Below are 26,937 nucleotides of genomic sequence, written 5' to 3' on the forward strand. Positions count from 1 at the left end.
TTAAAGTAATACATGCACATGGTTTAAAAGCCAAATCATGCTAAAAGGCTCATGACTAAGGCAGAGATCCCTACACCACAACCCCTCACAAAACCATTGTGCTTTAAAAAAAAAATATATATATATATATATATATATATATATATATATATATATACACACACACACATATTTTATTGATTTTTTTACAGAGAGGAAGGAAGATGGATAGAGAGCTAGAAACATCAATGAGAGAGAAACATTGATCAGCTGCCTCCTAGACACTCCCCACTGGGGGTGTGCCCGCAACCAAGGGACATGCCCTTGACCAGAATCGAACCCGGGACCTCTCAGTTCGCAGGCTGACGCTCTATCCACTGAGCCAAATTGGTTTTGGCAAAACCATTGTGCTTTTTATAGGCACCTCCTTCAATTCTCTTGACTCTTTATTCTGGGATTTACCCCTAGCTTTCTAAGTAATTATGGGAATTTCACTCTCCCTGTATTCCTTTATTTTAGATGTTATGTACTAGGACTTCCTATTATGACAAATGAAAATTTTTAGCTCTGTTGACACCCCTCTTTTCACCTCCATCCTCCCACCATTGTTACAATGTAATTTAGATTAACTCCATATTTGGGCTTTTTATTATTATGACCAAGTAAATATTGTCCACTGCCGAGTTAATAACAATTGTTTCATTTTTAAAATTTGAATCCCTAGCTAAATCTTCCCACCCTTACTAATCCCTAGAAAACAACTCTCAGTACAACTCTTGAATTTTCCACATAGTCATCTGTCAGAATCATCATCAGTTTCTTTTTCTTCAGCTTCTCCCTGTCCCCCACTGACACACCTGTTATCTGAAGCCTCCAACTTCCTGCTCCATCTGCACCAAGTGCTGGCTTCCCAGGCTCTGCTTCTTGGTTCTGTTCTTGAGCTAAGAACTTCCTCTTTCATCTCCTCTGGAGTCTTCTCAGTCTCCCTCCCACTGACGTTCTTTTTCTGTCTTGGTTTCCTTGTCTTCATGGAGCACATCCTCCCTTGGCTTCTTGACAAAGGTGCAAAGGAGGGAAATTTTTTGAGACTTTGCATATCTGAAAGCATCTTCACTCTACCTTCACAGATAGGAGTTCGGTGTTAGAACTCTAGCTTGAAAATAATTTCTACTTCAAAGCGATGCCAGCTCAGTCCCAAGATCTTCTAGGCTCCCCTGTTAATGTTGAGAAATTGATTTGCATGCCAGTGGATTTTTTGGAAAGCTTATAATCTTGCCTTTATCTCCAACCTTCAGAAATTTCACAGCAATGTGTCTCTTTTTAAAATATGTTTTTAATGATTTTTAAATAGAGGGGAAGGAAGAGAGAGAGAAACAGCAATGAGGGAGAAACGTTGATCAGTTGCTTCCTGCACACCTCTTATTGGGGATCATCCTGGCCACCTGGGCATGTGTCCTGACCCAAAATCAAACCAGTGACCTCTCCGTGCACAGGACAACACCCAACCAACTGAGCTACACTGGCCAGGGCCCAGCTATATGTCTGGATGTGGATCTTTTTCATTCATTTTGCAAAGCACTGATCTAGACCAGTGGTCAGCAAACTCACTAGTCAACAGAGCCAAACATCAACAGTACAACCATTGAAATTTCTTTTAAGAGCCAAAATTTTTAAACTTAAACTATATAGGTAGGTACATTGTTATTAACTTAATTAGGGTACTCCTAAGCTGACCTTTGCTAAAAACTCAAGGGGCCAAAGAGCTGCATATAGCTCAAGAGCCAAAGTTTGCCAACCACTGGTCTAGACCATCCAATCTGGGAATATTCCTTGTGTTTTTCTGCTAATACTTTCCACCCCTTCTCTTTGCACTGTTCTGCCTAGAACTCCTGTTAGCCAGATATTTAGCCTCCTGGACTAAATCCTCTCATTTCCTTATCTTTTATCTCATAATCTACCCCTTGTCTTTTTAAAATTCTCCTTTCCAGGAGATCTCTCTGATGTTAGCTCCCAACACTTCTCACTGGAAAAAAAAATCAGCTATCACTGTTCTAATTTCAAAAGCACTTTCTTGTTCCGATTTTTTAAATTAAGCATATAACATGTTGCCCTTATTTTTAAAATGTACCATCTTATCTCCCTGAGAATATTGTGGTCTGTCTCTTTTCTTACTTCCCTTTTGCCTTTGTTTGATGTGTTTCTTGTTGGGGATTGTCCATTTTTATTAAGCATAGGTCCCCAAAAGTTGATGGGGAGCTCTTTGTGCAGGGCATAATCAGAGGGTCATTTTCACTGGTACCTCCAAGTACAATTCCGTTTCTTTGGAGGACCCTCCAAACTCCTGCCTCTTGTTTAAAGCCTAACTTGGCATTGGATGTATGTATATTTCACTCAATCTCCATTTTCCATGTAGACCCTCATCCCTATAATCCCTATGCATGGTCTGTAAGGTTACCTCAAAGAAAATTCCTCCTGTCTCCTATTTGTAGAGCTTTGTGGGGCCAGGATAGGAGTTACCTCTTACATCAACCCCTCAATTTTATCTCTCACCAGCACCACCTTTCATGGTGCCCAGCGCCTGGCACCTCCAATTTCTGAGACCTTCAGGATTCTGTGTGGGAAAATGGCTTGTGCATGCTGCTATATCTCCCTCAGCCAGCATTTCACTGTGTTCTTCCCCTGTTCTTCTATCTAAGGCATTTATTTATCATTTCTTCATCCCATTTCTGCCTTCATGTATAGCAGATGGGATTGTTGCCTTTTCCTAGTTTCATGGAGAGTGAAGTTTGTATAGGTTCTCTTATTTTCCTTGCTATTTGAAGGTACATTTCCAGGGAAGAGGGACAGAACATAATTATTCTACCATCTTAAAACCACAAGAATACATTAAGTGGACATTAAGTCTCTCTTAAGCCTACATTATCTTTTAATCCTCACAATTAACATTGCCATTAGTGAAACTGAGGTTTAGTGAGGTTAAATTCTCTAACCAAGGCCAAGCTGGGAAGTGGCTAAGAACCCAGGTCTGACCAAGGGCAAATCTGGGCTTTTTCTCTTCCTCTCTTTTGCCTTCAAACACTGAGATCAAGAGAGGGTAATTTACCCTGGGTTATTACCTGAAAGTATAATATGAGAAAGCCTTTCAGGAAAGAAAGGGGCTCCTGCATTTGTGAGATCTTCTAGTGACCAGTGTCTCTCAGAATCCATGGAGAATCTAGACTGGATCAAGGATAACAACAAAAAGTGATATACCAGAAGTAGGGTCAGCCTTGGAGAAGGGCTGGAGGACTAAAAGTGTGCCCCAGACTTATACTATGGAAGAAGCCTAAGTCCTAAGAAACTTTGGGAGATAAATTGGTTTCTGGGGACCCAGAAGAAAAAAAAAAAAGGCCAGTGAGGCCAATGGTGTCACACAGTGAGGGCAGTGAGTCCAGTACCCAGTCCTGTGGGTACTGGACTTAAATCCGCATGCTGAGCCATGGGTGGCTTCCAGACCCCAGCTTCTCATTAATATCAGGATTAAAGCTCCTAGTTTTCCCAGACTTGGCTCTCACCACAGTCAGGTTGGGGTTGAGCTTTCAGGTGACCCACAGGGTTGGGGATGGAGCAACTTGGAATTGGCAGTATTGGTCCATCTGAATATTTGTAGTTTATTTTTTAGATCCAAAAGTAGGTACTTAGATTAACCTTCTATTGAATTCATCTTGTTACAGTTTGCCAAAGAATGGCACAAGGGCTTCATTTAATAGATTAGCCCTGATTGGTGATGGCTGCCTGGACCACCGTGAGGAGGATAATTCTGTAGCTTTGTCCAGGCTCAGGGAACGGTTGCTTAGTGACGCCTGCAATGGCTAGAGAATAGAAGAATTCAAGTGCATGTGCATAACACAGCTCCTCTTCCCCGAGTTGTGTTATCCATAAAAGTGATCAGGAATCTCTCAATGTCTATATTCAAGTCACTAATAAAAGTTGATTGAGATATCCTTGGCTGGGTAGCTCAGTTGGTTGGAGCGTTGTCTGTATACCAAATGGTTGAGGGTTCAATTCCAGGTCAGGGCACATATGGGAGGCAACTGATTGATGTTTCTCTCTCATATCGATGAGACACACTCTCTCTCTCTCTCTCTCTCTCTCTCTCTCTCTCTCTCTCTCTCTCTCTCTCTCTCTCTCTCTCTCTCTCTCTCTCTCTCTCTCTCTCTCTCTCCCTTTCACTCTACAAAAATCAATTTTTAAAAACCCAACACATCCTTGGGTGAGGATTAAGAAAAAAACATGTTGATTGAGATAGATCTAAGAGCAGTGCCATTAGGTGCAGTTTTGAGATTGACCTGGAGTGTGGCATTGATAGATAACCACTGGATAGTCATGACTGTCACATTTAGCATTATTTTTTTAATTAATTTCCAAGACACACTTTCCCATCTTGTGTCCAGAGAGGTTTTTCGGTAAAACCATCACCTGATAAGACAGAGGAGGGTGCATCTCTTTTTTCATCCATTCCTGAGGTACATATTGATAAATGGGAATGTTGAGAAGTGAAGGGATCACAGAATAGAAGAGAGAAGCCCTCAAGTTTAGGACCTCTGGGATACAATTTCAGCACTTCAGGACTCCAGCTCATAGTCTCTCTTCCTGTCCTAAGTGAATGATGAGTCTCATTGGGAAAATGAACAATGAAGGTTATGCAGAACATAACAATAGCCACAAACCAGAAACAAACCAACAGACACATTCTATTTCAAGCAGCTCATACTTTTATCATAAAATACAAACTTTCTAAAATTAAGTGTCTTACTTCTATTTTACCAACAACAACAAAAACAAAAATCACTCTTGTTAGCTAAATACAGGTGCATAAGTAGTTGAGCAAGTGAGTATGATGCTGAGGGGAACGGGGTGTGGTTTGGGCCATGTGTGTGAGTGTTGGTCAATAGATGAGTCTGGTCTTGCTGTCTTCTGTCTGCGACCTGGTCGGAACCTTGGCTTTCCAAACTTCCTACCAAGTGGTTGCAGCAGCCAGAATTCCAGAGCCCTTAGCCCTGACCCAAGGGCTAAGGTAAGAGGAGGAGATCTAAAAATTTATGCCATTCCCACTGGAGGAGAAATAGGGGCTATTCAGCAGGGGCCCACCAGACGACGAGCCGAACCTGGAAGAGAAAGATGACAGATGTCAAGATGAAATTCATAATGCTGGTGGAGAGATTAAGGAAAGTAATATTTTAATTTTGTGGCTGTCAAAGACTATCGCGATCATGACAGGCTTGGAGGCTAAAAGCTCCAGCATAATAAAAGTGCTATAGCTGTGGGAAAATAAAACATGAAACCGGTATAATTGGGGGACAATAAAGAGCTTTTTCTGCTGCTTACTTAGGTCAGGAAGTCCCCAGCAGTCTGTAGGGATGACTTCTAGGAAGCCTATGCTCTCATCGTGTCCAGAACCACAAAGTAGGGAATCTGAGCACCTTCCTTGTGGTCCTGCAGCCACTGTAACTGCCTTAGAGGACCAGGTGTGATCTTTAGGAAATTTCACCACAACAGAGAAATCAAGCCACGTCCTCGTTCTAGAGTGAGATCTAGGAGTCCAGACAATCTCAGGGCTCCTCCCCTCATCAGCTCCAGGAAACTCCCCAACCCGACACAGGCTCTTTGTTTCAATACCAGCTCAAAAAGTGAGCTGTGAGATATCGCAGAGTGCTTGGGAGTTTGCTGGACCCTGGGAGAAGGAAGAGCCAAGAAGATCGAAGCCTCACCCTCCGAGAGCAGAAATACGCACCCGTGTGCATTTTCTCCCAAGTGTACCTCAATCGAGAGTTCAAAAGCCATCTCCTCCGTGAAACCTCCCCTGCCTGTTCCAGGTGGAATCATTTACTCACACTTCTGAGATCCTATTGCAATTTTGTCACCCATCTGCTAGGATGCTCTGGATGAATGGGGACAGAGCTCAGTACGAATTGCAGCAGAGCAAATGTCTAGATTTAGTCTAATCCAGGGATTCTTAGTCACTTTTCAGCCGGGTAGACATATATTACAGGAGATTGTGCACGCTCGTGGCACTGTGCCATGAATTGACAAAATGACAAAGGCGGAGCAGGGTGGAAGGGGAGGAAAAAGGGGAGCAATGGGAACAAGCCGCTTTAATTTGTAATGCCTCAGCTTCTATCAGTATCTGCTGCTTGCCAAGTGTCCCTGGACAACGAGGCTTCAGATTTTGTTTCATTCCCTTCTCACTGAAACAGATTCCATGAGAGCAGGGACATTATCTGGACTCCCTTCCATTTCATACCCATAGCCCGGCCTGGGACCTGGCACAAGGCAGGTGCCTGATAAGCAATTAATGCTGGCAGTAACCGCACCTCTTTTTCTCTCTTTCAAAAATCAGATTGGAATATAAACGATTGGCAGTGATGTTACTATAGAGATACCCTGGATTCTACTCGGATTTATAAAATAAAAGCCATAACCAATATTTCACATTTAATAACTCCCAAGAACAAATTACTCAGGGCGCACACCTCGCATCTTAACACCACACCCTAGGCATCTAGGCCCTTCTCAGGTTGAGATCTTCTGATCAGATCAACCGCCAAGGGCATGGACTGGACAGGAGGAACACTAGAGGGCCAGGAAGAGAGGTAACCCATGTGGAGACATAGTCCTCATGGAGAGTTATCAAGGAATGCTTCCTGGAGGAAGAAAGCAGGCTTGAGCTGTCTCTTGAGAATGGTGACCTGTCCTGGTTTGCCTGGGACAGTTTCTATGCTGCTATTTCTAGTAAATTCTTATTTATGCTCCTTTTAATTCAATATTATTGTTTGAAAGATAAGTTGTGTGGCTATTGAATAATTTGCATTATTAAATATGCAAATTGATTTGGCCGAGGAGGGGGGGCTCCCTTGCTCCTTCCCTGAGAACATGGAGCCACTTGCTCCTTCCTCTCCCACTTCCTGTGGTTTAGTCTCTTGGTTCTCTCCTTTGCTCCTGACCCAGAGAGAGCACTGAGCCTCCTTCTCTCTAAGACTAAACTCTCCACCTGGGTCCTGTATCCTTTCCCGCCCAGAGCAGCCTCTCTTAGACCTCGTTCCATCTGGGACCACTGGAAGCTCCCCAACCCGACACCACTGCTGTGCTCAGAGCTCTCCTCTAAAGTGCCTTCATCTTGTTTTCATCTCTCTGTGACTCCCTCCTTCTCTGCCCCAGGAAATAATTTCTTCACTCGGCTTCCTGCACTCCTCCCTCTCCTCCATATCTTCTCCCACCGCATGTGGGTCTGCCTTACACCCTTTGCTGGTTCCTCCACATCTCGGCGACCTCTCCACATGTTGGAGGCCCTGGGCCTGTCCTTCGGCCTCCTCTCTTCTCTATGTGCACGCACTCCCTGGGCAATCCCAAGCCTTTAAATATCATCTATATGCTAATGACTCCCAGGTTTCTAACACCAGCTCCGGCCCCTGCCCTGAGCCCCAACTCGCATACAGCCACCTGCCTCTCACAGTTCCACTCACATCTCTGATTTCGCATATCCCAAACCAAACTCTTAATCAACAGATCTTTGCTGTAGCCTTCTTGACCTTGGCTGTTTGGCATCGCCACTCATCCAGTCACTCAAGTTATAAATGGAATCATGCTCCATTCCTCTCTCCCGCATTCCACAGCCAACCATCACTTAGCCCTTCCACCAAGACAATAAACACTCTAGAGCTTTCCATCTCCTGCCCCACTGTCACTGCCATGGTCCCCACCACCACCATCTCTGCCTCAGATGGCTACAAAAGCTCCACCCCTGCACCCCTGTGACAGCTCTGACCCCACAGTCCATGCTTCATACCTCAGCCCATGTCTTCTTCTCTAGATAGAAAACTAGAGCATGTCCTCACCTGTTTGAAAGTCATCCTGGTAACTTCCCACTGTTCCTAAAAAAAACTCCTACCATGCCTACAGGTCCTACCTAGTCCAGCCCTGGCTACTCCTCTGATTTCAATTCCACCCACTCGCTCTCACTCACTGTGCGCAAGCTACAGTCTCCTGCGGGGCTGCTGCACTTCCCCTGCTTTCTGCCCACATGCACGCGTGGTTCATTCTCCTACTTCATTTAGATCTCAGCTCAGGAGACTTCCCTCCATTCCCTCTCCGCTCAACCCTGGCAACTTGCCTGAGTTTATTTCCTTGCTGCCTATTTCTCCCCTTGGAATGAGACAAGGAAAACATTGTCTGTTCTCTTCAGTCACCAGTGCCTAAAACAGTGCTAGACACAGAAAAGATGCCCAAGAAATACTTTCTGAATGAACAAATTGTTCCTTCTGGGGCCATAGTCCTACATGCTTTGCTTCACTTTTCGGACCTCAGTCTCCAGTTTTTCCCCACCCAGAGCAGCCTCCATTCCACCCGGCTGACTGCCACCACTCCGGCCACTCTGCACCTTTGCCCATGATGTGTCCTCCTAGCACCAGGCTTCCTCCTGCTTCTAAGACTGTTTCTTCCTAAGGCTCCTGCTCACTCCCTTTCCTCTCCCAGCCCCTATAGACAGCCAGCACCCGGGTCTCAACCCTCTCCTCTTACTGCTCCCAAGAGTGCTGACTGATGAGACCTCAGTATCACGCTCCCTCCCAAGTACATAAATATATACAGCCAGTTTTACAATGATTCCTTCTTCCCTTGAGCCCAGAGTCACAGTGTGGAATACGGGGAGTTTGCTAGCCTGCTGGTAGTCTGTCCTGATCCCTCTGTCTTCTCATCTGCTCTCACCTCCAGGGAGCCGAGAACCTCTCCCTCCTCTCCTGTTTCTCTGCTCCCCAGCCCATCTATTCATTCTGTATGCACCAATCTACATAAGATGCCCAGGTCTAGCAGCTAGGAGCCTTCAGGAATGCAGTCCCAGCCTCCTTTTTCCAATCCTATGTTTCACCTTTTTCAGGGATGAATCTAACCATTCAACCAGACGCCTTTATTGCCCAGGCCTCAGGCTCCCTACGCACCTTAGAATCCAGGGCCTCACGTCTCCTGCCTGGAATGCCCTTCTCCAATTGCTGCTCACTGTCTACCCAGCAAAGATCCTGCCTTGTCCTCCAGCCACTTTGGTGGTCTCTACTTTGTCACAGCTCTAACATCACTGTGCCCACATCTCATGCACTCAGCTCTCAGAAGGGGGTAACTATGTCCTAATCACCCAGGCTAAATTCATAGGAACTATGTGAATTAATACAGAGCTTTTTGATATGCCCTACAAGAAAAAAGAAGAAAAATGAGAAGCGAAGGACAGAAGTGGGGGAGGGAGGAAGGCAGGCAAGAAGGGAGGGAGGAGGAAAGAGAGAAGATGAAAGAAAAAAGAAAGCAAGAGGAAAAACAGGGTTGTGGGGTTTGGGTTAAAATAACATTATCGATTACCCTTTTGGACACTGCCAGGCACCCTTGGAAATGAAATGATCTGAGAATTCCAACAGTTGCAAAATGTGTTTACTTTTGTTTCACACAGCTTTTCCCACACACATCTGACTACAGAAACCTCTTTCTAGCATTTAGTCCTTTAAAGGAGACACTTCAGGAAGTGCTGATTCGAAACTATGAGAGTTTGGGGACACACATCAACACTTGAGTTTGGTCCTAGTTCTATAAACCAAACTGGGCACCCGCTCCCCAGGGTATGCCGGGAGACTCGGAATCCCAGGAGCCCTTGCCTGACTCTCAGGACATCCCTATCAGTTGGAGATTTGCTGAGAGGGAGTGAGCGGCGCCCTGTTATTACACTAAAACAACGAACAGAGATGTATGACCTAAGCAGCATGGAAAATTTGTGTGGAATTTTCGGCCAACAGGTCGAGTTTGTGTCGGCTGCTCGCTGCTAAGCCCCTCTCCTCTGCTTGCTGTCCGGGGTACTTTGGAGGGAAGGAGTGGGCAGCCCTGATAAGCCTTCGGCGGGGCCTACTGTGGAGTCAATGGGGTGTTCTGGAGATTAGCCTGGCGAGGAGCTCAGAGGGCAGTGAGTGGGGGAGAGCTGTAAGAGGATTACCTGGCCGCGTCCTGTTGTAAACCAAACGAACTGGTAAAGGCAAATGTGCCAGGTCCACCACCCGCCCCCTGCTGTGCTGGGTGCCACCACTAAGGGGTGTGCAGTGCAGTCCCGAAACGAAGTGGGCCAACAGAGGGGCCCACCAGGCCCCAGATCCTGCTCCCCTACACACCAGGTCCTTCCAGGACCCACAAGGCATCTCTCCCCCTCCCCACCCCCCAGCAGTGAGGCCCCAGGTACTGCCCTCCCCTGTCCAGCAGCTTTCTGGTGATAAGCTAGACTTCCAGTGCAGGCCAAGGACTCACTCACCCATATGGCTGGGGGAAGAGGAACTGCGGCCCATCTCCTGCCATGGGGGAAGGGTCTCGGGGGTTGGTGGACAGCTTCGGAGGTGTCCTCTGAGGGTACGAGTAGTTGGGCTGGACGAAGGGGATGTAGCTCAGCAGAGGGGTGTAGGAGGAGCGAAAAATCTGCTGTCCCATTTGCACTGGGTTGTACGGTGTCACCTGCAAAGAGGAAAAAGGGGTGAGGTCCAGCAGAGCCCAACACTTCCAAACATCACCCCACCCCCAACCCTAACCCTAACCCCAGCCCTATCGCTCGACCCTGTGTCTCTCAGGCAACACGTTGGAATGGTAAAAGCACAGGGCTCAACTTCTGGACATGAACTTGGCAAGTGACTGAATTCAGCTGAGCCTCAGTTTCCTCATAGTGTAAAATGGGCACACTATCTCCATTGTGTGGGGACCGAGTCCGCTGATGTAAGTAGAGTCTGAGACATACTAAGTAGCAAATAAACATTTCCATTCTCTTCCCTACATCCCCTTTTCCCTCTGTCAGTAACCATCCTCAATGCCCCTTATTCATCTTTAAGTCTTCGACTATCTCGAAAAAAGCTGTTGAGATCAAAACATCCCTGGCTTCTAGCTCAGGCCCTCAACAGGGTCCAAGTATAAGGCAGCCTCATCCAGTGAGAATTCCTGTGCTGGGTGCTAGAAGGGTTCCATATCCGCTCTGCCTTGTACAGCAGCCGCCAGCCATTTGTGCCTACTGAGTACTGAAATGTGATATGTGAATAAAGACCTGAGTTTTTCCATTTTACTTAATTTTAGTTGATTTAGATATAAGTAGCCACACATGGCTAGTGGTTTCTATATTGGACAGTGTGAGTCCGGGAGGAAAGGCCAAAAGAGGGCAATGGAATTCAGCCTAAACCCTAGAGCAAAATAGGAACTCAGTGGGGTTTGCGAGACCACCTGGATCATACCCCAATCAAAAATGGGGCTCCTGCAATCATGCCCCTGGCAAGGCAGGGACCCCATCTGCCTTATTTCCTAACATAGTTTCATTCCAAAGATAGTGCCTGGCACACAGGAGCTGCTCAATAAACATCTGTTGGGTGAATGCAAGAAGGAGGGAGAGAGGAAGTGGAAGGAGGAAAGAAGAGACCGCTAAGTGTCTGCTTGGATACCTACCCTGACACGGAGCTCATGCCATCCTGAGCGCCGCACTCCCCCACTGACAGCTCCAAATGGCAGGGAGCCCTTGCTCCCCTGGGAGAGCTGCGTCCACCCTCCTGAGGCAAGCTGCCTCCAAACGGGGGAAGCTGCCCTGCGGGGCCTCCACTTCAATAGCAAGAGCCTGGGGTCCAGGCTGCTCGGGGATTCAGCTCTTGGACAGCCCTCTCTCACCCTGGCGCCTACTGAGAGCTTAGGGAGCGCCCTCCAGATGAATTCTCTCATTTAAACCCCAGCCAGCTTGTGAGGTAGGACCACTAGTATTCCCATCGTGGAGACAAGGAAACTGGGCTCAGAGAAGCTAAGCCTCTTGTTTAGTGTTCCGTACCTCTGTGCTTGCCCCTCTGGAGCCCTGAGCCCTCCCCACGCCCTCCCCATATCCCCCCCAGTGGATGGATAGGATCTGGTGAAGCCCCCTCCCCCCCAGTGGATGGATAGGATCTGGTGAAGCTGGACATGGGCACCAAAGCCTCAAGATGCTGAGGTCAGAAAGATTTGAGATCTTTCAGAGAAAACCCAGGGAGGCACCTCCCAGGTCAGCGTGGCCGATAATACCCCTGGTTTCCTTTGTAGCGGGGAGAAGGGGGACCTGGGAGTTGACGGACATGAGAGATAAGCTTTATTCAAAAATGTGCACCTAACCACATGTAACTGATAAAGGCCATAAAACAGAGCTGTGTGTACTGCTCTGGAACCAGGTGCGTGACAGACGCTTTGCTGACAAAAGCGGTGAGAGAATAGTGTGCCCAGAAGGCCTCGTCTGTACAAAGACGTTTGTATCAGTAGACATCACGGGGAAAATACCCAAGGAAACCTGTACCAGTGATTGCCTCTACGAGTGAGGTTCTTGTATCACCTTCTCAAATATATGCATTTACATAACGTTGTCGAGAAATGCTCTCTTTGGAGCTAGGTGGATGGTATCACTTGTGGGGTGAAGAGGTGACGTGGGTGAGACTCTGTGAACCAGACTGTCTCTCCTCTCTGCATCTCAGGATGCAAAGCTCCCACTGAAGAAAATGCAGCAGTCCTGGCCCATGGGATAAAGTAATCTATGCCTGTGTCCCTTCTCTACCCTCTGGAACATTCCACGTAGTTCTGGTCAGAGGTGCAGTTTGCAGAAAAGGGGTGGGGCTCCCTGGGGAGAGAGGGGAGGCCGAGGAGTCCGTGAGTTGAGTGTGGGGCTTGTCTACCTGTGTGTGAGGGTGCAAGGCCAGCCCAAGCATGCAGCAGGTGCCAAGCTTCTTTCCTCACCCCCCTCCCCAACTCCCATCCCAAGACACTCAGCATCTCTGGGCATGCTGCTTTGTGTTTGGTGCGTACCCAGCTCAGTGGCATGTACAGAACTCTATCTTTGTGTCTCTGTGTTTGTATTTTTGTCTCTGCTGCTTTATTGTGATACTGTATTTCTCTATGTGTATGTATAAGAAGCAGTCAACCACCATGTGATTTGGTTTGGCCAATGGAGGGCAGGCACACGTTACCACACCAGCTCTGAGCTGAGGCTCCTGGGACATGGGGTGTCACCCATTGTGGCAGGAGCAAAAGCTACTACATCTTCAGCACACATCCATACAGGCTTGAACCGAATCCTAGCCCGGCTCAACCAATCCACAGACTGAGTAAAAAGTATTTATTTTTGAAAATCTATGAGAGATTGAGGCTTTTTTTTTTTTTTCCAAAGCAAAAGCTAACTTATATGCCAACTTTATAACCCTAGTTTTCTCATCTCTAACCTGCCTTACTGGGTGGTAATGAAGGTTAAATTAGTTAATACTGGTGAAAACCTTAAACCAGGGCCCGGCACACAGCAAGGGGGCCATACGTGCCAGCTGTATTACCACCTGGTGATGCCGGTTTGTGCCCACCTACATGCTAGTATCTGTTTGTACTTTGGCCCATGAATGGGCCAAAAAGTATGGCTGGTGACCAGGTTTTTGGCCTGAAGGCCTTCATGGAGCTGGGACAGAGGTAAGGAGGTCATCTACTCACCTGTCGGGGATAACATCCCAGCTGGGGATGCAGGGCCTGCTGATAGGGCATCCTGGCTGCCCGCTGTGGGTACAGGCCCTGGGGAGAGAAGGAGAGGCTTAGTACTGAGGGGTGAGGGGATTCCAGTCAAAGGGCAGCCACTCAACTCAGTTTCCATGCCACCGCCCTGCAGGCCAGACCCACTGGGTGCCAGATTCAACTGGCATCAGGCCAGGCACGCACAACTCACACCACACAGGAAGCCTGCTCAGCACGATTCACTGCATTCTTGGTGGGTATTTAAGGAGAGAGCTTCAGGAGCCCAACTGCCTCTTACATCCCAGCTTCTGCCTGTGTGACCTTGGGCAAGTCACTTCACCTCTCTGAGCCTCTTTTCCCTTGTTTATGAAAATATGTGTGTCCAAGACTATAAAGCATGTGAAGGCAGCCACATTCTCTTTATTGCTGACTACACTCCTCTTCTAAGTTACTTTCCCCTGCCCCATTCCTGCCCCCAGACAGGAGGTATCCATGTACGTGTGTGTGTGTATGTGTGTGTGTGTGTGTGTAAGTTTGCACCTGCTTATTTAAGCACATTCGCACGTGTGCTTCCTTTTGTGTCGCAGTTGTGTGTTTCCATGTACAAATGTGCCACTATGAACCCAAGGGCATTAGTTTGGCTCTCTGCTGGGGTCTGTCTATATGTCCACCAAACCTGTCTCTGGACCTTATGATGAGGACCGGTGTGACGATGAATGAGTTAATGCATTCAAAGGGCTCAGAACAGTGCCAAGTACTCAGTAAGGAATCTACACATGTTAGGTATTTTTTAGTATCTCTCACTATACAAGCCCCCCTTCCACACACACAACGTGCATGCACAGCAGAACAGCTGCTGTGGATGGGGCAGCCCAGGACCCCTCCAGTCTCAGACTGCCTCTCCCTGCCAATCCAGAGTCCCCTCCTAAGATTCAGCTCAATACTCAAAGCATCCCTAGACTAGGAAGTCTTTCCAGAAGATGCTTCAGTTCTGGGCTCTCCTTGTGCCAGTTATCAACGTGTTGCTGGCTGACCCAGAGCCATGGGGTCCTGATATGGGGTGTGGGGGAAAGTCTCCCGACTCTCCTTCGGCCCCTCTTCCAGGCCCCTGAAGGCACACATCCTCTCGTGCACCAGACACTTGACCATGGTGGAGCCCCTCCCTCTCCCACCAACCCCTTCACCTAAAGCCAGTGTGCCAGCTCCTTTTTCCTCCAAGCATCCCCACTCACCACCGTGACCACAGCCTGTCCCTGCATTCTGGCCGTGGCCTGAACCTGGGCAAAGAGGGAGACAGACGGGGCTGCCCTGCTTCTTCCCAGCCCTCCGTGAGCTCCAAGGCCAGGGTTCCCATATAGCTCCTCTGTTTCACTCCCTGCTACACACCTCCACCCCATTAGCACTCAGCTCTGCTCTACACAGCCAGTGCCCCCAGGCTGCCATCCTCCCCAGGCCAGCTGGAATAGGCTACCCCTAGGATCTGGGCAAGACAAACAGCTGCCCACCCCTGCTCTGTCCTCTAAAAGCGACGTTGTATGACTGTGAAGACATTTCTAGCTGTTTGACTTGCAATTCTGTAAAATCACAAGCAAGGGCAAATAAACACTCATTGTTCTTTGCTTGGGGCCATGGCCTCTCTGAATGCAGCCTCCCTCCTTAATGGGGAGGAGAGTTCTTTCATGCCATGCAGCCCGGGAGCCTCTGGAGCTCTGGACCTGGGGGCTTAGTCTTCCAGGCCTGCCTTCCTCCACAGCGGAGCTCGGAAAATGTTGGATCTGGGACCTCCCCTTTACTCCCATGCCAAGCAGGAAAAGAGAGCGGGATAAATTGTTCCCCCTTTCTCCTCTCTGTCTCCAGATCTGCGAGCTCCTGGCCCTGTTTTCTAGGGAGATCAGAGCTGAATAATAATAAAAGCCAACACCCGTGTCATACTTTAGGTTTTACAAAGCTCTTTCCCATCCATGGACTCAATTAACCTTACAACCGGATCAAATGGCTGCTGCCGCTACTGCTGTAATTAGAATGAAACCAGGGCTCAGAGCATGTGCCTCACTCGCCCAAGGCCACACAGTTTGGAAGCAGCAGGATTCCCTTAAATGTCTGCTGATTGCAAACCTGACTTATTGTTATTATCCCAGGCCCCTTGATGATGAGAAGCTGCGGGAAAGTAAATTAGGCTGTCCTTCTTTACCACCTGTGGGGGTGGGGAGGAGGGGTCAATTTCTACAGTCTGGGTCCCGTCAGCACTGACACTGCCTTGCAAGACCCAGGGGTCCTCCCAGCCAGGGCCTCCAACCGCTTGTGCCCAGAAGCCAGGGAACCCAGAGTCAGTCCTACAAAACAAACACTTGCATCTCTTAAGACCAAGGACCTTCCTGCTTAAAAGAACCGTATGATTTCACTCAGAGGGAGGATATAAAACAGAAAGCACCAAATGAGCAAACAAAACAAATGCACAGACAATAGTGTGGTGATTACCAGACGGGAGGAGGAGAGGGGCAGATGAAGAGTTAGATAAAGGGGTTCAAATAAACTGCAATAGAGCAATAGAAGGAGACTAGACACTAGATGGGGAGGGGGGGCGGGTAAGCACCCATGCAATATACAGATGATGTATTATAGAATTGTACATTTGAAACATATATAATGTTATTAACCCATGTCACTCCATTTTATGTAAAAAAAATATGCATCCAAATCTCACCATTGCAAAAGGTCAAGTCAGAAGGAGTGAGCGTAGCAAAGAGATATTATCTGCACTTTACAAAGCAAACCATGGTGAATCAGCTTTGCACGGTGAGCCCTGAGAGTGCATACTAGAGGAACTGGTTTACACTAAATCAAACGATGCCCTCGGTTCTCTTTCCGCAGTGGGGGTGCCCACACGGTGCTGGCCTGGAACCTCTGAACCCCCTCACCTTGCCAAAGCTCTTCTGCAGTCAGTGCAAAGCAAAGGTTTTTACAATTATTTAAATAAGTGAGCAAATAATAAGTAAAAATGAGCGTGTCAGTGAGTAGTGAAGAAATGGCTGAGTCATGAGCGAGCACACGTGGACGAATACTGCTGACAGGGTTGGTGACTCTGTGAGCACAGGAACAGGGACCTGGGCAGGGACAGCATTAGAAGTGTGGAAAGCACACACTTTGCTTTCCTGTAGGTCACGATTCACGATCACCTTGATGGTGGCGCAGGAGGCCTTCTGCCCCCTGTGAGGAGAGGATGGACACTGTTCTCTTAAGGAAACAACCAAAAAATCTTGAAAATAAATCTTTTGAAGAGAAAAAGAGAGATTTTGCTAAACTCCTTTAGCTCCATTTAAGAGTGCCCCCAAGGCAAACTGCGGCTCTCGAGCCACATGTGGCTCTTTGGCTCCTTGAGTGTGGCTCTTCCACAAAATACCACGGCCTGGGCGAGTGTATTTTGAAGAAATGACATTAGAAGAAGTTTACATTTAAAAAATTTGGCTCTCAAAAGAAATTTCAATTGTTGTACTGTTGATATTTGGCTCTGTTGACTAATGAGTTTGCTAACCACTGCCCTAACCAGTTTGGCTGAGTGGATAGAGCGTTGGCCTGCAGACTGAAGGGTCCCAGGTTCGATTCTGGCCAAGGGCATATGCCCTGGTTGCCGGCTTGATCCCCAGTGGGGGGGAGGGGCATGCAGGAGGCAGCTGATCAATGATTCTCTCTCATCATTGATGTTTCTATCTCTCCCTCCCTCCCCCTTCCTCTCTGAAATCAATAAAAACATAAATATATATATATTTTTAAGAAGCTCTTAGAGGCTGTATATGGAGTTGGGAAGACAGCTCTCCCCCACTGTAAAGCGGGAAATGACACAGGGCCCAAGGGTGGCGGGAGAGGCACAGAGACAAGACCAGAAGACTTCCCGCAAATTTCTGTCTCTCATTGCCCTCTGCGGGCTTTGCCGGGCGGCAAATTCTCAAGAACCTGGCCCACAAGTTGGTGTTCGTTCCATCCTTTCCCACACACCAACACACCATGCTGGAGGAGCCAGAGAGCGGTCAGGAGACAGGAATCTTAGCCACTGAGCAGCTTTCTGACAAGCTGAGCACTACCTCGAGGGATTATTAAACTATTGGATCTGACTATGGTTTAAACCAGAATGGACGTTTATTTGATTTCTTTCCTCCTTCCACCCAGTGGGCAGCAGCTCTTAAGGGAGATTAAATAGACAAACTACAGAAACTGCATTTTCCCTGAATAATAAGTTCTGTGAGTAAAATTCCCAACCTTGCTATGAGTGTTTCACCATCCCTTTGTGTCTGCCTGGCTACTAATTTCATTTCAGCTGTGAGTCCAAGACCAAGCATTGTGCCGCCTTCACGAAGTCTGCTCAGATGGTTCAATGAAGTCACCATATAATTTGTCATCCGCACCAGGACACCCGAGAGTGAAAGGGGCGCTATTCATAATTATTCGGGGACAAAAGACCTAAGCTGGAACTGTCCCAAGCCATCTAGGATGCATGTCGTCTGACTATAAAGGAAGTCACAGGAAGTGGGTGGGGAAGAAGGACTAGGCTGTCATCCTATCCTGGGAGCCTAAGCACTGAACAGGCCAGAGCTGGCAATGCAGCTGTGGAATGCCCAGCCCAGAGTGAACTGGAACTCAGACAAAAGAAATTAGAAATATATATATAGAAATGCATATCCAGGTGTGTGCACCAAATAGTTGGTCTGATGTGGCCACAGTGAAGAAATTAACTAATGTCAAGGTTCTCTGTGATTTCGGCGTCCTGCTAGCGGCAGCTCCTCTGTGGTGGGAGCCTGCCTGGATGGCCGCCTGGAAAGCAGACCCAGAACCCGCTCACTCACCTGATACTGTGGGAAGGTGGAGTGATTTGTGAACGCTGGCGGAGGTGGATAGTTCAAGTTCAGCCAGAGTGGCTGGTTCAGGGATGCTGAGGCCAAGGTGGTGGCAAAGCGTGGGGTGAACACGTTCCCTGTGTACTTGAGGTTGTTCTTGTCCCCTGCCGTCATAGGTGGGTTAACTGTAAGTCACAGGAGAGGTTTCAGTGGCTGAGGGAGGGAGAGGCCAGGACACCCTCAGCAGGACTGTCCCTGGGATTAATATTCTCAGAGGTCGGGTTTTTTTAAGCTGCTCTTGGCTTCTTTAAGTGAATTTCCAGCTATCGGAAAACACCATTCATTCACACCTTGCCAATTTGGAAGGGGTGAGATGCCCAGCTGGGTCTGCCCTGGAGCCTCTCTCTCCATCACTCACTAGTAAAGGAGGCAGTGGTATACTAGTGGCCCAGTGCATGAAATTTGTGAGAAGGCCTACACCTTCTCCAATCTGGGACCCCTCAGGGGATATCTGACTGCTGGCATCTGGGACCACTGGCTCCTAATCACTCACCTGCCTGCCTGCCTGATAATCCCTAACCACTCTGCCTGCCAGCCTGCTCATCCCCAACTGCCGCCCCACCAGCCGGTCCACCCCCAACTGTCCCCCTTGCCAGCCTGCTTGACCCCAATTGCCCGCCCCCACCCCCGCTGGCCTGCTTGCCCTCAGCTGCCCCCCAGCACCAGTCTGATCATCTCCAACTGCCCTCCCCTCCTGGTCTGATCCTCTCTAACTGCCTCTGCCTCAGCCCTGCCACCATGGCTCTATCTGGAAGGATGTCTGGAAGGTCTCCCGGTCTAGTTAGCATATTACTCTTTTATTAGTATAGATATTAGTATAGATAGAGGCCTGGCACATGGGTGGAGGCCAGCTGGTTTGCTCTGAAGGTCCCAGATCAGGGTGGGGTCCCCTTGTGGGGGGGGCCCAGCCTGGGCGAAGGGCTGGGGCATTTTGCAGGTTGGCCATGCCCCCATCGAGGTGGGGATCCCTGCTGGGGGGGGATGGTCAGCCTGAGTGAAGGACTGAGGGTCGTTTTCAGGCTGGCCACATACCCTTTGGCGTGGGGGGAAGGGTCCCAGCTGGGGCACATGGCTGGCCTGGATGAGGGGCTAAGGGCTGTTTACAAGCTGGCCATGCCCCATCAGGGTGAGGGTCCCCGCTGGGGGGCATAGCTAGCCTGGGCAAGGGACTGAGGGCCATTTGGGGCCAGTATGCAGGCCGGTCAAGCCCCAGCTCTGTCCGGAAGGGCATCCAGAAGGTCTCCTGGTCTAATTAGCATATTACTCTTTTATTTGTGTAGATTGAAATTATTTTTGAATATTTTAAAAACATTATATGATTCGCTGTAGTATGACCCAAAACTAGTCTGAATGAATGAGATTTGGCTGAGTTGTTTTAGAATATGAATCCTTAATTCTCTCCCTCTACAATAATTTTGTGGGCTTATAGAGTCAGAGATGGGCCTCAGTTCCCCTCATTGGCATCTTTTTTGGAAAAGTAGGTTTGATTAAAGCAGTTGTAGGAGGACAAGGGAGACAAAGCAGAAACATAAGTAATCTCAACCTACAAATAATCTGAAGCATGGATTTTTCTTTGTTTTGGGCAACTTGCGGGGATATACTTAGTCAAGTCTGACCAGACTAAGTGTTCAAACTGACCCCCAATTGCACCCATGTGACCCCTCAAAGCCCACAGCATTTCTCTAGCAATTGAATTCCAGATAAGGAACATAGGGAGAAAGTCATCTCCCCTATTTTATGGGTTTAGAAATGGACACCCAGAGAACGACAGTGACTTGCCCATTGAATGGCAGAGCCACTCCTAGGGCCTGTGAGGATTCCCGACCTCCCTTCTACCGACTTCCTCTGGGCAGGTTCGGCTTACATTTCAGCTCCAACCCATCCACCTCTTTGCTGCGCAGCTTCAGCTGCCCTCCTGGGTTCTTGGTGGCCCCAAGGAACTCATAGAACAAGGTCTTCTCAGGGGTCCACGCGGACTTCTTGGCTGGTAGGGCAATGGACATGGATCCCCCAGGGTCACTGCTACTTTCATCGGCACAGATGTCCTTCTGGCTCTGGGGCCACTGACTGAGAAAGGGGCTCTCTCGAACCTTGGTTGGCTCTTTGGTGCCTGAGTTCCGTTCTGCAGGAGGAGGGAAATTGAGTCAATGATTCTAGAAGGCCAAGTATTAGGGAAAGCATGCGGGGGAGGGCACCTTCTTTAGATTAAGTGATGGATCCTCCATACACACACCTCAGGCTCAGACTACTCTGTCTCTCTCCCAGCCAAGTCCAATCACAATATCTTAATGCCTTCACTGCTCACTGCCCTCTGCCCACTGCCCACTCTGGTCTTTAATTCTCATGAACTCCTTCTTTCCTTCCTCCTTCCCATCCTCCCTCCTTTCCTTTTTATCTATTTTCTTTCCACCCTTCCTCCTTTTTCCCTCCCTCCCTTCCTTCCAACCCTCCATAGTGTCAAGTTCTAGGTAAGAGGTGACATGGACACAGTTCTTCCCTACTGGGAGCACCTGGCTTAGTCGGGGAGACACCAGTTTCCACAGACACGTGGCCTAAGCCACAGTCTGGCCCCACATCGTGGACTCTGGTCCTGCTTTGATGCTCACAGGTGATTCAGCTCACTCATCAGCACCAGGCCCTGACCTGAGTACTGGGGACACTGTGATGAGTCAGAGCCAGCCTCGGCCTTGCAGGAGCTCACAAGGAGGAAGAGACAGACAGACCCAGAAATAGCTCCAGGACAAGGCAGATGGGGACTGTGAGGTGACAGAGGGACACCATGGGAGAGGACGGTGGCTTAGGACGCTTCTGTCTGAGAGGGTCAGAGGGCTTCCAGAAGGAAGCAGCCCTTCAGCCAGGCCTTACATCCAGGGACACAAGGAGGAGGGCACGGGAGGCAATGGATGACTGCAGGCCAAGGCAAGGAGTCATCGGGGAGACAGAGTGAGTCACGGGATGTGGTCCGTGCCAGGCTCAGGTCTCTCTCCAAACAGACCCAGAGCTCCCCAGGGCAAGGACACTGTCCGGACCATCACAGGACCCTCTGCAGCGATGGTCTTCACCTCTACTTCCTTTTCAGGAAGGGGACTCTTTCTTCAAACAAAATTAAGAAGCCATTGCTTGGTTGAAGCAGGGGAGAGGCCTTGGCCCTCCCAGCACCCTTCACTCCTTCCCCAGCCTGGGGGTCTGGTCTACAAGAAGCATGGCTGGGAAATGGTGCTGGATACACAGCAGGTACCTTGGATCACTGGATCATTTCAGCAGCTGCGGTACCAGGGGAACTTGTGTTCAGTGTTGGGAGTGGATCAGATCCCCCCAGCTCTTGCTTCCCCACTTCTTTCCAGCCCAATGACCTTGGGGCTCAGCCTGGGCAGGACTGGGCCTGTCCTCTTAGCGCCATCCCAGCCTAGGAGAGAGCTGCTCTAGCCCAAGTCAATTTAGGAGGAAAATTACATTTTTAGCAAAACATGTCCCTAGAGTCCCTTTCAAGAGTCTCTCTGGTGGCTGAGTTTAGCCCCCAGCTAGTGCACTGAAATAACAGCACCCACTAATAATAATAGCCCTGTCCCCAGAGAGCCACACACCTGCAGTCTCTCTCACACACCTGTGTTCGCCTTAAACATGCTTGCTGCTCACTTATCTCTAAAACTCCCCCTTCTAGCATCTGTGTACCCAGACACACACGCATTTCCGCCTGTCACTCCTCTGACTCACTTACATGTATGCAACTCCACACATAGGACAGACATACACACATAAATATATACACTCAGATGCAGCCACACCTGCATTTTCTCTAACCAATACACTCACACCTTTGCCCACAGATAGGTGCACACAGACACACATAAATGCTGGGAGGGCAGGTGAAGAGATAGCCATGCCTGTCTCCTGGAGAAGGGGGTGGGAGAAAAGCCCCCTTCTCCAGGCAGGGTTAATCTTCTCGCACATTCTGCCCGGCGTCCCCAAAGAGCCCCCTGGCTCCCAAAGGCCTGCCCAAGACCCAGAGGCCAGCTTGCTGTGCACAGCTCTGAATCCTTGGCCTTCCAATAGTGCTCCAGCACACAGCATGTCCTCAAGTGTGACCATCTTGCTATTTCCTTAGGAACATGCATCTGGGTTTCCCAATACCGGTATGTCTCAGTTATCCTTTCATGCTCACGGAACAGGGATAAAGTTCCTTTTGGCTTACTCCTAGCCACAGCTCACTATAGGCAAGTGCCCCTGCATCAGTCTGCCTTCTTGGAACCATCGGATCTGAGTGGCTGAATTAGGCACAATCTGCAGAACCTGCGAGTGGGATGGAGAAACTTGGGAGGTGACTGCATCTCCTGGGCAGGCTGACTCCTCAGTTACAAGGAGGAAATGCACTTTGCAAAAGCCATGGAGGTGCTGGGAATGAATTCCAGGGCCAATGCTCTCAGCTATATCTGGAGAATTTACTACTCACCCCCTGCTCCAGTGAGAGGACCAGGCCTCATTGTCAGAATGAGCACCTCTATTAGAAGCCAAATGATGCCAGCTGCCAATCAAATCTCTCCCTGTCTGGCTGAAAGTCCCCATTCTGCAGCTCCACCCAGGATTCAGCTGGGTAAGTGCTTCCTTTAATGTCCCCTGGACACCCGGTGGACTCCAAAATGAGTCAGATGCCCAATGTGCGGGTCCCTCTTCTCAAAGCACGTTGGAAATAGCTGTGCCCTGCACACGGGCACCCAGCCCTGGGGCACATAGACAGTGAAAATGCTGCATCCACCAGAGAGGCCACCTCATTCCTCCTACTCTGCATGGCTATGCCATGTGCACCGATTGGCTTTTGGTGAGTGTCTCCTCCTTGCAGGCCCACCTGCCAGCCCTGCTTTCAGCCCCACTCACCCATTAGGTGGTGCCCCTCCCCGTGGGGGTCCGCCTCAGGCTTGGAGCAGATCTTGGCAAACACTGGGAGCTGCCTCTTCTGGACAGGGAGCTCAAGGAGCTTGTCAGTGGGTACAGGAGGCGGCGAGGGTGGCAGCAGCAGGAAGGGGCCCAGCCCCATGGGCTCCCTGGGGTAGGGGCCACTGAACATGCTGTTCTGCAGGAAATCCTTGATGACACGCGTCTCCTCCAGCACCACCTTGTTGTCAGGGGCCTTGGAAGTCTCTTTGGACTTTAGTGGGAACTGGGCCAGGAGCTTGCTGATCTCCGAGTTGGAGGCACCCAGGCTATGGCCCGCATCCTCTGTCCCCTTGGCACGCTTGACTTTGGCAGCACGCAGGATGCCCGTGACTGTGGTCATGGCAGAATCGCAGTCCTGCCTGCCGCCAATAATGGACACGGCCACCTTCGGTTCCAGCAGCTTGTCACCGGCAATGACAGAGGCTCTTTGGCGCTCCTTGCTGCCTACCACCAGGGGAGGCGTGAGAAGGCAGGGAGCGGGCTGTCCGGGCCCCTCCGGAGAGCCGGTGGCCTCCAGCCCCCTCGAGCTTTCCGTGACCAGGATGAGGTGCTCTTTGGTCAGATTCAAGAACTCCTGCTCCACCAACAGGGAGATCTCGTCCTTGTCACTGCTGAACTCCAGAGCCCTGCAAACAGGTCAGAAAGACAGGAGCCTCAGTGCCTGCCCGGGAGCTCTGCTGGTCCCCAGGGAAAGGACATGGAGATGGTAAGGAGAACTGGTTGCTTTTTCGAGACTCCCAAGAGGTCTCTACACCACACCAGCAGGTCCAGCACCAAGACTGTGGTTCTGCGAATGGGGACACTGAGGTCCTCTCCTGATACTACTACTTGCTAAGTGAGCTGAGCTTTTTATTTTATTTTTTTAATATATATTGTCATTGATTTCAGAGAGGAAGGGAGAGTGAGAGAGAGAAAAACATCAATGATGAGAGAGAATCATTGATTGGCTGCCTCCTGCACACCCCTCACTGGGGATCCAGCCTACAACGCTGGCATGTGCCCTGATGAGGAATCGAACCCTGACCTCCTCGTTGTTAGGTCGATGCTCAACCACTGAGCCATGCTGTCTGGGCTGAGCTGAGCTTTTATTTCAATTCATCCCTCCCTCCTGCCTGTTCAGTAGTGCCCAGGACCTGAAGCAAAACAGACAGCAACAAAAGGGCCAGGGACGAGCCAACGGCTCTGAGCATGGGTCCAGAGTGCTGAGGCTGAGGGCTGGCGGCAGAGTGGCAGAGTGAGAGAAGGGACTGTGGAGAGGACAGATGGACCTCACACTGGGCTCTGTCACTTCCCCACTGTGTGACCCTGAGCAGTCTGCTCAGTATCTTGGTAGCCCGGTTTCCTGATCTGGTTTCCAGGAATGTCATAGACATGCAAAGCATTGTGGACAGGTCTGGCACAGAGTACGGGTGACACAGTGCTAGCTAGTATGTCTACACCTGTTCTGCCTGGCTGAGCACCTGAATCCTGGATTTCACACTGTGGCCCAGTGGTCCGCCCCGGCTGGCATGGATGGCCCTTTGCCCAGATCAAGGCCTCTGGACCCGGCCCCACTTCCTAGGAGCACCAGCAGATGGTTGGTCCCTGTACATAGTCATAAGCATGTACCTGTATCTATACATGAGCCTCCACCTGCACCTCAGACTCTGTCCGCCAGCTGGACCCTTGATGGCTGGCACTAACCGAATGGGTCTTGATGGTCCTATGGACTCTACGCTCCATTGCTGGCTCTCTCCAGATGTGGGAGAGGGTGGCAGTCCTGCCGGCCTGGCTCGTGGCCCAGCATGCCCCACCAGCATCCTTCACAAGGAGACACCTTCCTTCTTGGTACTCCCAGGAGAATCACCACCTCCCAGTTTAAGACCATCTTCTATCTCTACTCAATGGGCTCCCGAGAATGCTAGATGAGGTGGTCTACACAGAGCATTCTGGAAACTGCTCAGTGTGTTGGCCCTGAGAGAGGGTGGTGAAGATGGCAAAGAAGAGTTCAGAGGGAAAAACTAAAGTGTCTCGCGAGTGGAGCTTTGCAGCTAGGGAGGCCTGGCACACGCTCCTGCCAACCCATTCAGAGGGCCTGGTGAGTCCCACAAACAGTGACTACCGAATCCAATCCAGCCTTCCCAGTAATGCTCTTTGTGTATGAGCACATGCACACTCACATGTGCACACAGACACATACCTATGTGTGTTTGATGTGCATACACATGGGGCACACAATGACTCCCATATCACTACACTGCAGCTGACAACCAACCAGAATGGACACGGGCTCTAGTCCCAGCGGCTTCCTGCTGTGCTGGGCATTAAGTCGGGTCCGGATAAGACTCAGGGCTCCTGTGAAAGGGGATGCATGGCCAGGGCACTTGGGTGCATGTGGAAGAGCTAACGACACAGGAATGTGTTGCTATTTAAACACCAGAGACAGCCGTGCCTACTGCATGTAGCCTCCCAGGTCAGGAGGCAGAGAGCAGTGCCAGGAAAGGGCAGACTCCAGACAGACAGACCTGGTTCGGAATCAGGCACCACTCCTGAGCCTGATTAATGTTGGACCCTAGGACCTCAGGGACCCCCTGTAAGGGGGGTCTGAGACCTGCAGCATCCACCTTCATAGGCAGTATGAGAACTTGCTGAAATACCCATGTGTGAGCTCAGCACTGATACCGTGCTTGGTGCGCAGCCAGTGCGCAGCTGGAGGGGGCTGGCCTGGATGCTCTGGAGGCCAGCAAGGCAGGCATGGGGCAAGGCCAGCTACACTATCACTTTCCTCTCCTCTCCATCCTCTCTCTTCTGTCCCTCTTCCCTGTCCTCTCTCCTACTCCCTTTCCTCCTTCCCAAGTCTAGACCTAGCCTATAAACAGGTCTCACTCTCACCCTGTGTCCACGGGGACAACTGGAATAAAGAGGTTGCCAATCCATAGTCCTAAGATTTAGATCCCCCTCCTTCCTCTTCATCCTCATCCTCATCCTCAAAGGGAACAGATGAGTCTCAAGTCACAGAAACCAGACAATTGAAGGATCAATCCCTTCACCATACCCGCAAACCAAAAAAACAAAAACAAAAAAAAAACAACAACAAAAATAAAACCTCACACCTTAGAAAGCAAGCTATATATATCAATAGATTTTCTTTTTTTTTCTTTAAATATACTTTATTGATTTTTTTACAGAGAGGAAAGGAGAGGAATAGAGAGTTAGAAACATCGATGAGAGAAAATCATCGATCAGCTGCCTCTTACACATCTCCCACTGGGGATGTGCCCACAACCCAGGTACATGCCCTTGACCAGAATTGAACCTGGAACCCTTCAGTCCACAGGCTGATGCTCTATCCACTGAGCCAAACCGGTTTCGACTATCAACAGATTTTCTAAATTAGACTTACTACAGGCAGGAAACCAGGTATCCATCCATATGCTCAAATTTAATTCTCTACACACCCCTGGACAATAGATAGTATCATCCCCATTTTACAGATGGGAAAAGTGAGCCTGAAAGAGGCTAAGGTCCTTGTCATCAAGAAAGTAAAGAGGCTGGGGTGGGGATGCCAGTGGGTCCAGCTGCCATCACCCCCTCCTCCCACCCAGCCTGCTTCCTCTCCAGGGATGGT

The 26,937-nt window shown here is 49.5% G+C and overlaps 1 protein-coding gene across 1 annotated transcript in view; it reads right to left on the reverse strand.

The window, feature by feature from the left end:
• Positions 1-4,727: 4,727 nt before the first annotated feature.
• Positions 4,728-26,937, reverse strand: part of CUNH1orf94 (chromosome unknown C1orf94 homolog) — a 37,222-nt gene continuing 15,012 nt past the window's right edge. The window contains exons 2-7 of the mRNA XM_036445866.2: positions 23,271-23,956; positions 20,263-20,520; positions 18,348-18,523; positions 13,492-13,569; positions 10,292-10,488; positions 4,728-5,126 (exon numbers count right to left, since the gene is read on the reverse strand). Coding sequence (XP_036301759.1) covers positions 5,051-5,126; positions 10,292-10,488; positions 13,492-13,569; positions 18,348-18,523; positions 20,263-20,520; positions 23,271-23,956 — 1,471 coding nt within the window. The 3' untranslated portion in view covers positions 4,728-5,050. The remainder of the gene's footprint in view (positions 5,127-10,291; positions 10,489-13,491; positions 13,570-18,347; positions 18,524-20,262; positions 20,521-23,270; positions 23,957-26,937) is intronic.

This window comes from Pipistrellus kuhlii, unplaced genomic scaffold, assembly GCF_014108245.1.
Source record: "Pipistrellus kuhlii isolate mPipKuh1 unplaced genomic scaffold, mPipKuh1.p scaffold_m20_p_2, whole genome shotgun sequence".
Lineage (NCBI taxonomy): Eukaryota > Metazoa > Chordata > Mammalia > Chiroptera > Vespertilionidae > Pipistrellus > Pipistrellus kuhlii.